The sequence below is a fragment of the Echinops telfairi genome, unplaced genomic scaffold (genome assembly GCF_000313985.2).
Source record: "Echinops telfairi isolate 266 unplaced genomic scaffold, ASM31398v2 ScPeMD7_23;HRSCAF=83, whole genome shotgun sequence".
In the NCBI taxonomy this organism is placed as follows: domain Eukaryota; kingdom Metazoa; phylum Chordata; class Mammalia; order Afrosoricida; family Tenrecidae; genus Echinops; species Echinops telfairi.
Window position 1 is genome coordinate 33822164 of NW_022103920.1, and position 10563 is coordinate 33832726.

Sequence of the window (10563 nt, forward strand, 5' to 3'; positions counted from 1 at the left end):
GATCAAGACGAAGATTTGTCTATTTTAATGAATGGGTTATTACAGTATTGCAGGACACGTTAACATAGTTCTTCAGTACTTACAATAAATTCTGGCTCTTATCCTCAATCTGATGGAGCATATTTATCACTCAGGAAAAGAAGAAATCTACAGAATGGCAAATGCTTCATTAAATACAATGCCTATATGTTTACTATGCTTAAGGTCACAGGCCACCATTTCCTGCTTTATTTACAAAAAATCCCCCCTTTATTTATTTCCACAAGAAATCCAACCGAGTCAAACATGGGTCCATTTAAGTAGTCTCTGTTGAGGCTTTGCAAGTCCAAAAGGGAGATTCATATCATATGGCTGACAACAGTTCATCCTCATTCTCTCTGTCACTCAGTCTAAATTTCTTTCTCTTCCTCCCACTCTGTACCCCGCCCCTCTTCTCTCTCTCTCTCTCTCACACACACACACACACTCACTCACTCACACGCACCCATCCAATACATGTATATATCCAGCCCTCTCCAATCCCTCCTCCACTGCTCAAAGCTTTTTATTCATTTTTCTTGCCTGTATTCAACTCTTCTCTCACTTCTTTGCCCTTCCCAAATTCTGCCTGCACTTCCCTCTGCCCCACCCCCCACCAGTTTAAAAAATGTTAGCCTCTATTACTATTATCCAGAAAAACTTAGTTTTTTTTATCTCCTAAGCATATTATTTTAAAAGTACCTATACTACTACTCCAAGGGTTTTACCAACGAACCAACCTAGCAAAAAAAAAAGGCATGTCTGCCCTGCATCTGTGAGCCAGCACTTGCAAGATATCCTTAAGCATGTCCATTATCTGGCAGCATTCAGTCATTTGTAGGGGGAAAAGAAGCAGAAAATAGAGAGAAGCTAAAATCTTAAAAAGAAATCTGATAATCACATAATTCAGGGAGTCACCTTTCATTAACCTGCTGGTATACACATTTCAGACATTTTCTTTCTGTATAATGCAACTATGTATAATGGTATTTTCTCCAATTTGCCTGACACCAACCCCGTTTGAGGAGGAGTCGTTTTGGATCTTGTCTCAACTCGTGCCTTCCCACTTGGCTTTCAGAGGCTGCATATACCCTCCTGTTGTATGATGAATTGCTGGAGTGGTCTGATCGGCCCCTCAGGGAGTTTCTGACCTACCCCATGCAAACAGAATGGCAGCGCAAGGAGCACCTGCACCTCACCGTCATCCAGAACTTTGACAGAGGCAGAGTAAGTGGCTTACCGATCTGTGGTCTCTGTCTCCTGCTTCTAGCTCACTGCGGCCCACCTCCGGGAGCAAGGGTCTTCACATTTCACAGGACATTAGAACCACCAGGAGCTTGTTAACATGCAGACCCCTGGTTCTGCCTTTAGCCTTAATAACCCCTTAAGGTCTGGCAGAGGGCCGGGAAATACGTGATTTTATTGAGATGCCAGTGTTTATGAACCTTGACTGACGCTTTGAGAAACACTGATCTAGAAATTTTGACAATAAGGGTGTATTTTATCCTTTGGAAACCCATCATCACCCTCTCATCCCCAAATAAGCTTGTATTCTGCCACATTTCACCTTTTTTAAAAAAAATGCAAAATCATTTTTCGAGACAAAAAATAAGTTTAAAAAAACTTTAATGAATTTTGCAGCTTGCCATCCTATGCTTAGAAATGGAAAAAAATCTCACGGACCTATAAAAGCAATTCAGTACTTCTCCCTCCCTCCACCTTGCTCCCTCTGCATGGGCCTGCAGGAGTCCGTGACTCTGACCACAACTGTTTAGTTGATTTGAGCACTTGGATACTTGGGGGATACGTGGCTTAGATTTAAATCTCTCTCCCATCTTGCCAAGGTGAGCTAGAAAATTAAAGTGCAACCACTGGGTGTCATCCTTTTACAAAACATAATTGGGTACACTTGAAATTTTGATGCAACAAAATTGCTTCTGTCATATCCTCCTTTATTATTTATCTAACAATGCTGACATCATTATATTAATAGCAAAATAAGTGCCTTTGTTCTCTGCTCGAAAGATTCCACCTGTAGATTAAACTATTACTAAACCTGTGCCTGCCTATGCGGGCCCACCCACAGGAGAGCCTACTGAAGAAGGGGTTGGCAAACTGAGGCCCAGGGGCCAAAGCTGACTTGTCATCAATTTCGTACAGCCTACAGCTAAGAATCATTTTTACATATTAAAAATAGCTTGGGAAAAAACCCAAAGAAGAGTATTTCGTGACATGTGGAAAGTACATGAATTCACCTTTGAGGGTGTGTAGATAATGTTCTATTGGAACACAGCTCCCTCTCACTCACGTCTGTGCCTGCGGTCGCCCCACGGCTGTAGAATTCCGTAGTCATGATGGAGAGCGTGTGGCCGACCAGACGGAAACGATGCACTGCCTCGCCCTTAGCAGCGCAGGTTTGTCAGCCTCGGTGCCAGCTCAAAGTATCTTTGTATTTTTGTTGGCAGTAACCAGCTGGATTGCACAGTCACAATGTACAAGTGCCAGGGTGCTGGCTCTAGCGAGGTTGGCGGGAAAGCTCTCCTCAGTCCCCAGGGCCTCTCTGTATGCATTCACTTGGCCATGGTGGACCTGTAGTTATCTCCTGGAGATGATCCTGAAATGACAACCAAGATACTGCCTCTGCGTGGGAGTGCCTGTTGCCTGGTAATACCTGGTCGATATCCGTTCTAACCCTCTGAAGACTTTCACCGTGTCACATGGGGTTTCCGCGCTTAAAATGGGGTAGATGTTGTTGAAGTTGTGAAAAGTAAGGAGTGAGATTTGATCCGAAAGCAATAGCGTCCTGCCTCTGGGCGAAAGCGAACTGTTGGGAGCTTGTGATGTTTCTGCCGTTCCTTCCTCCGCAGTGTTGGGAAAATGGCGTCATCCTGTGCCGGAAGATAGCAGAGCAGTACGAGAGCTATTATGACTACAGGAACCTGAGCAAGATGCGGGTAACGTACCTGGGCGCATCCTCCTCGGGCTGGGGCATCCCTCTTTGGCTTAGGGTCCCAGTGGGCTTCTGCGATAGGAACTTGGTGATCATCTTGGATGTGTCTAGAAGAAACCTTTTTGTTTGTTTTTTAAACCTGCGTCCTCTGGAGCATACTCTATTGATAGGAAACAGCACATTGATCTGTGTATTGATTTTAATTAATGTGCAAGAAATAAGCTCTTGGTCAGTTCCAAAACACCACATCTGAAATACAAAATCAAATTCAGACTGAAGACTTTAGCTTCGTGTGGAAACGCTCCACATTTCTGAAGAGCTTTCTGCTTGAAGCCATACCTCCATGGCCGGGTGTCATTCAGAGCCTAAGAACCTGCAAAACAAAATAACAGAATGGCTGTGCAGACTGATTTTTAAATAATGGAGAGCCAAATTCCATAGACGTGGACTCTCTCTAGCTTCAGAAGTCGTGTTTTATTTGCCACAGCCAAACCCATTTCTTGGTGCCCAAGTTGTTCAATACCTGTGTCCCTGGACCAAATGTGTTATACGCTTTTTTTTTCTCTCTCAACTTGAAACAGGTCCCCCTTGCTCTCCAAATCCCCATGCCCTCCAGCCAGGAACATTTGCGCTATTTTGTACTACGGAGGTTCTGATGAATACTTCCGCTGTTTGAAGTTCCTAAAATAAGATCATCAGATTTTATATAGTTTAAAACACGATGAGGTGGCTTTTAATGAGCTAACCCTTTAGCAGTTCACACTGCCCCTTCCACCTCTAAAGACCTGTGACGGGCGGGGCGAGCTCTGTGCCCTCAGGGTAGAGTTTCATGCCAGCAGCTCATCCATATTGTCCCAACATGAAAGCCAGAGAGAAACCCTGTTTTGACTTCCGTCCATCCTGTTGCCTCGGGCAGGCACTAGAGTTTGCATAGAGACACTGCTGTACTTCTCTTGGCATCTGGTCCCTGTAACAGAGTGAGGTTATAGTGTTTACCCGACAGGGCCCTTGGGTGCCATAGTCACTACAATTGTTATAAACCCAGAGTATTAGACTACATGCCAACTGCTCTTCCGGGTGCTGTCACAAGGGCCAGGGAGAGGAAGAGGGTCTTCAAGTACAATCTTAATCTTTCTCTGGAAACCCTGGGGCTTGATAACACCATAAATGAGAAACCATAGCTTTATCTGCCTCCAAGTCGCTTGTCAAAGATAGCCTTCAGAGCTTTGAACACACACACAGCACTGGGGTATGTCAGCTAATACCCACTCAACCTGAGCAAGGTTATACCTTCTAAATGCCTTGAACTAAGCCCCCCAAAGCAACTTCATGCTCATTTACTATTGGGTTAATTATGAAGAAAATGTGTGGTTAAACGGTATTTGCATTGCAGTAATTGCCTCTGACGATCCAGTTGTTGTTCGGTTCCATCTCAGAGCACCCCAGGTGTGTCAGAACAGAGCATGTTCCATGGGGCTTTCAAGGCCAACTTTGCTTCCAAGGCGTCTGGGTGAACTCAAAGCATCAGTCTTTCAGTTAGCAAATGACTCGCTTCACTATTTGTGACACCCGAGATTTCTTTCTGGAACAGCCAACTCCAGTGTGTGCCGCTTGCAGAACTGAGTAGTTGTGCTGAACTATTTATTCTCTGGTCCATTACCAGGTGCCCTAGTGGTACCGTGGTTAAACTCTCTATTGTTACTGAAACATTCGTGGTTCAAAATGACAGTCTGATCCGCATAAGAAAGAATTCTGTTTAAAATCTGCTTTCATAAATACTCAGACCCGGAAACTTAATGGAGCAGTTCAGTCTATCCTGTAAGGTTGCTGTGAGTCAGAATTGACCAATAATGAGTTTGTGGAACCATTTAGCAAACTAGTTTGCTAATCCCATCCTTAAAGTTAAAAAAAAAAAAAAGGAATTCCCTGAACATTGACAAGAATTCAGTATACACTGGATTAAAAAATACTTCTCATTTATAGAGAGGCAATGTTCTCAACTGCCAAATGGTAGTTCTTCAAGATGACGTAAAATGTTTGGAATTTCTCCTGTGCTTTGTAGATGATGGAAGCCTCTTTGTATGATAAAATCATGGACCAGCAGCGTCTTGAACCAGAGTTCTTCAGAGTTGGCTTTTATGGCAAAAAATTCCCCTTTTTCTTAAGAGTAAGTACTGTACTATTTAATTTGCATTAGTATTTCTGGTTCAGTGATGCCAATAAAAAATAATACCTTAACAGAATTTTATACTCTTAAGACATGTTATACTAAGAGGTTTTTTTTTAAACCCTTTTTGTTTGCAGGTGCCACATTGAACTAGAATGCCCTGTTTTGAATAATTTCCAAGATATAAAATCTTCTATCTCCTCCCTACTTTACTATAGAATATTTATGAGCAATCTTTGAAATCGCAGTGGCTGCCTTTAATGTGATTTTCATTAGTCTGTTGAGTCTTTGTTTCCAAATAAGCTAGCAATAGAGAAAACCTGAGGGCATCAGGGGTGGGGTGCAGAATAGAAAATCTTGCTGTTTCACAAAATATGGGAACCTCAACTCCAGAACCATGTCTGGTTAATTGACAAAAGCATAAGGGTTACCACCGGCGAGAACCAATTCAGTGCCATCATAACTGATTTCGGTAAAGTCAATGTTCTGACTGTTTTAGGATGCCTGTTGTCTTAGGTTGGGTTCTCGAGGGAAACAAACCCAGTGAAGAGAGAGAGAGAGATTCTTGAGATTACACAGTTGCAGAGACTGGTAGCTCCCAAGTTCATGTGTCAGACATTAGGCTGGACAGCAGGAGTTGGCAAAATGCAGCTCTCCGAATATTAGACTCTTTCATTATGTATATGTGGCTTTAAGTATAATTGAACAATGTTAAAGGATATTATTTCAGATAATGGTGATTTTTTTCTCTGAAAACATTTATACAAAAAAGAAAATATATTTATGGCTTGCGAGTAATTTTTGAATTGTTTTGAGGGACAAGATCGGCTCTTCCTTCTCAAAAGGTTCCCATCCTCTGGGCTGGAGGCTTATTCTGCCTCAACACAGCTGCAGAGGCTAACAAACCAAAGACTGGCAGGGAGGGCAGCAGGCTGCTAGCTCACAGGCTGCAGAAGCCAAGTGGAATCCCATTACAGTTGGCAGGCTGCTGGGTCAAATCTGAAGAAGTAGAGGATAGCAGATGGAGCTCAGGTGGATACCGGCTCCGGGGTGAACCAAAAATGCCAGAACCTTACCAGGCCACCCGTAGATACTGCGTGGAAGGCAGACCCTCAAGGAAACGACCTGTCAATGAATTGGCTGCTCACAGCAAATCCCATCCTGGAGATGATTACGTTATATCGGATCACATCATAAAAAGTGACTCTGTTACCTGATATCACATCACGGAAGTGATCACAAGATAGATGCTGCTGTTCATAAGTGCGGTACAGTAGGTTCCGACTCATAGCGGCCTTATGTCGAAGGAACCAAACACAGCCTGTTCCTGTGCCACCCTCACAATTGTTCTGATGTGTGAGTCCATCGACGGCAGCCACTCAGGTCTTTGTCTTTTTCACGGCTCTGCTATGCCACCAAGCATGAGGTCCTTCTCCAGGGAATGATGTCTCCTCACATGGCCAAAGGACATGCGACAGTCTTGCCACCCTTGCCGCTAAGGAGCATTCTGGTTGTATTTCTTCCAAAACATATTTGTCTGGCCTTCTGGCAGTCCACGGTCTTTTCCATAGTCTTCACAAGCCCTCCACTTCAAAGGCATGCGTAAGGAAAAGTCTGCCCTCTTCCTAGTCAGCATCTCACTTTCATATGCGTAGGAGGCTATTGAAAATGTCATGGCTTAGGTCAGGCTCACCTTATTCCTCAAAGTAGCATCCTTGCTTTTCAACACTTAAAGAGGGCGTGTGCAGCAGATTTCCTCCATGCCATGCACCATTTGATCTCTTGACTATTGCTTCCACACCCATTGATTGTGGATGCAAAAAAGATAACCTTGACAACTTCAATCTCTTCTGTATTTATCATGTGTTACCTACAGGTCACCATTGTGAAGATCTGGGCTTTCTTTACATTGAGTTGTAATCCATCCCGACAGCTGCAATCCTTGATCTCTATCAGCAGGTGCTTCTCACAGTCAGCAGGCAAGGTTGTGTCATCTGCATATTGCAGGTTGTTAATAAACCTTCCTCTAAGCCTACTGCCACATTCTCCCTCACACAATCCAGCTTCTCTGATGATTTTCTCAGCATACAGGTTGAATAAATATGGTGAGGTGAGAGGATACAACCCTGATGCACACTTTTCTTGATTTTAAACATGCAGCATACATGCCTTGTTCTGTTCACACAGTGGCCTATTGATCCATGTATAGGTGCTGCATGAGCACAAAGTAGTGTTCTTCGATTCCCATTCTTGTCGAGGTTGTCGACAGTTTGTTATGGTAGATACAGTGTGATGAAGGCCTTAGCACAGTCAATAAAACACAAGTAAACATCTGTCCGGTATTCTCCGCTTTGAGTCAAGGTTCATGGGACATCAGCAGTGACATCCCTTGTTCCATGTTCTCTTCTCAGCCAGCCTGAAGCTCTGGCAGCCCCCTGTCGGTACTACTGCAACAATTGTACAATGATTTTCATCAAATTTTTACTTGCATGTGATATTAATGATATTGTTTTATAATTTGAGCATTCTGTTAGTTCACTGTTCTTTAGAATGGATACAAATATGAATATTTTCCAAATTTCCTGTCAAAGACAGTGTTTCCAGTGCTTCATCAGCTTGTTGCAACATTTCAGTCAGTATTCCATCAATTCCTGCAGCCCTGATTTTGGCTAATGCTTTGTAGTACATCATAGACTTTTTCTTTCAGTACTTTTGGTTCTTGATCATATGCTACCTCTTCAAATGGTTAAATGTCAACTAGTTCTTTTTGGTACAGTTTCCCTGTATATTCTTTCCATCTTTTTGTGCTTCCTGCATCACTCAATATTTTGGCCATAGAATTGCTCAATATTGCAACTTGAACCTTGAATTTTCGTTTCAGATTTGCTGGGTGTGATCTTCCCTTTGTAGTGCTGTGCACATTTCATCATCATGTTTGACTCTGTCTTTTTGAGCCGCCTCTTGAAATTTTCTGTTCGGTTCTTTGACTTCATCATTTCTCCCATTTGCTTTAGCTACTTTATGATTAAGAGCAAGTTTCAGAGTCTCTTCTGACATTCACTTCGATCTTTTCTTTCTTTCCTGTCTTCTTAATGGTCTCTTGTGTTCTTCATGAATGAAGTTCTCGATATCCAACCATGGCTCATCAGTTCTTCTGTCATTAGTGTTAAATGCATCAAATCTGTTTTGAGATGGTCTCAAAATTCAGGTGGGATGGACTCAAGGTCCTATTTTGGCTCTCATGGATTTATTTTAATTTTATTTAACTTCAACCTGAACTTAGATAACGAGCATTTGTGTATCTGTTTGATAGTCAGCCTTTGGCCTACTTTTTGCTCTGATTTTGAGCATCTCCATTGTCTCTGTGATAGGTAGGTTTATTGTGCTAACCTGGCCATAGGAACATGTGGGATTAATCAGGTCACAGGTTGATTGGAGGGCAAAGATATAAATGTCTCAGCAAGGCCCACCCCTCTCTCTTTCTCTCTGGTGATTGGACCAGCCTGTGGCTGCTTTAGCTAATTCTCTGCTTCAATTTGTAAGCTACACTTACCTGGGGGACAAGCCAACCCGTGGATCATGTTGCTAGAGCTTGAGGTCCCTTCCAGACCTGCTTCGCCACGCTGCTGGTGTGCACATTGCTAGAGCTTGAGGCTGGCATATCCTGTCGTTTGCATTGCTTGAGTTCCATATCCCATCCGGGCCTGCTTCACTGAGCTCTTGAGCTGTGCACTGTTGGCGACCTGCTCTGGTCTTTGCTGCCTGTGAGCAGGCTCTGCTTGGATTGCTTGAGGGAAGACTCAGCTGTCTGCTTCCTTGCCCTTGGACCTGGCTGTCCTCATGAGGTGAAGGACTTCCATTATATTCACTGTTCCACGAAAGTGAGTTGAATTGCACCCTCTGTACTGCTGTGTGGACTAATTAGCTGTTGTATTCCTTTGTGCTGTACAAACCTATCACGTCATATATAGATATAGATATATTCATAAGTGTCCTGGTTTTGTTTCTCTAGAGCAGTGGTTCTCAACCTTCCTAGTGCCATGACCCTTTAATACAGTTTCTCATGTTGTGGTGACCCCCAAACCATAAAATTATTTTCGTTGCTACTTCATAACTGTAATTTTGCTACTGTTATGAATCAGGTGACCCTGTGAGAGGGTTGTTCGACCCCCAAAGGGGTCGCAACCCATAAGGTGAGAACTGCTGCTCTAGAGAAACCTGCATAACACGTCTCATCCCACAGATTAGTCAATTTAATTTCTGTGTATTCCATTTGGAGAAATCTGTGTGTAGTTGCCATTTTTGTTGTTGGAAAAAGATATGTGTGATAAAGAAGTCCTTGGTCTTACAAAATTCTAATATGGGTTCTCCAGCTTCGTTTCCATCACCAAGACCATATTTTCCAACTGCCGTTCTCTCTTCTTTGTTTCCAACTTTTGCATTCCAATTGCCAGTAATTTTCAGTGCATCTTGATTGAATGTTTGGTCAATCTCAGACTGGAGATATTGGCAGAATTCTTCAACCTCTTTTTCAGTGCATCTTGATTGAATGTTTGGTCAATCTCAGACTGGAGATATTGGTAGAATTCTTCAACCTCTTTATCACTAACGTTAGTGGTGAGTGCATAAATTTGAATTATACTTGTATTGATTGGATTTCCTTGAATGAGGACAGATCACTCTATCACAGACCACTTTGTACTTCAAGATAGCTCTTGAAATGGTCTTTCTGATGATGAATGCAGTGGCGTTTCTAGTGATTGTTCATTCCCAGCGTAGATACCTATATGATTTTCTAATTCAGAATGGTCCATACCAGTCACTGATGCCTAGAATGGCGGGTTATATGCATTCAATTTCATTTTTTACAACTGATAATCTCCTAGTTTCATACAGCTCAAAATGATAGTTTATGTTATATCATTGTTAATATAATAATATTTTGGGGTATATTTAAAATTGGTGTACATGGAATATATTGATAGGTTGATATTTTCCTTAAACTATTGAACTGACCAAGTATTTGGCGGTCACAAGGACATAAGACAGAGTCCACTTACTATTGTGCAAATTTGTCTCTAAGATGGACTGTCTAAAAGTAGAGTGAAGCTGATTCCAATCCGTAGCAATGGCAAATTCAGAAAACTGGCTGAATTTCATAGATTGCATTTTGAAAGTGCACATGCTGGGACTGAGTTGTCATCTGCACCCTCTCGGAAGAATCCCAGATGTGACTTTGTCCCCATGAAACCTATCCTCTGGCATAAAACCACATACAGTGGTAGATTTTTCTCCCCGCATATTATATGCAGAGCTGGCTGATCCATGACACACAGTAGGTGCTTGAGGATCTTGGTATTTGATGGACCTGTGAAACGGTGTTATTATCTTTCAACATTTTAAAAGTCAAGAAGAATACATGAAACTT

At 42.5% G+C, this 10563-nt stretch overlaps 1 protein-coding gene across 1 annotated transcript in view; it reads left to right on the top strand.

The window, feature by feature from the left end:
* The window catches only part of DOCK4 (dedicator of cytokinesis 4), a 503583-nt gene that overhangs the window by 451179 nt on the left and 41841 nt on the right, over positions 1 to 10563 (top strand). Inside the window, exons 37-39 of the mRNA XM_045288941.1 lie at positions 1097 to 1245; positions 2886 to 2972; positions 5031 to 5135. Coding sequence (XP_045144876.1) covers positions 1097 to 1245; positions 2886 to 2972; positions 5031 to 5135 — 341 coding nt within the window. The remainder of the gene's footprint in view (positions 1 to 1096; positions 1246 to 2885; positions 2973 to 5030; positions 5136 to 10563) is intronic.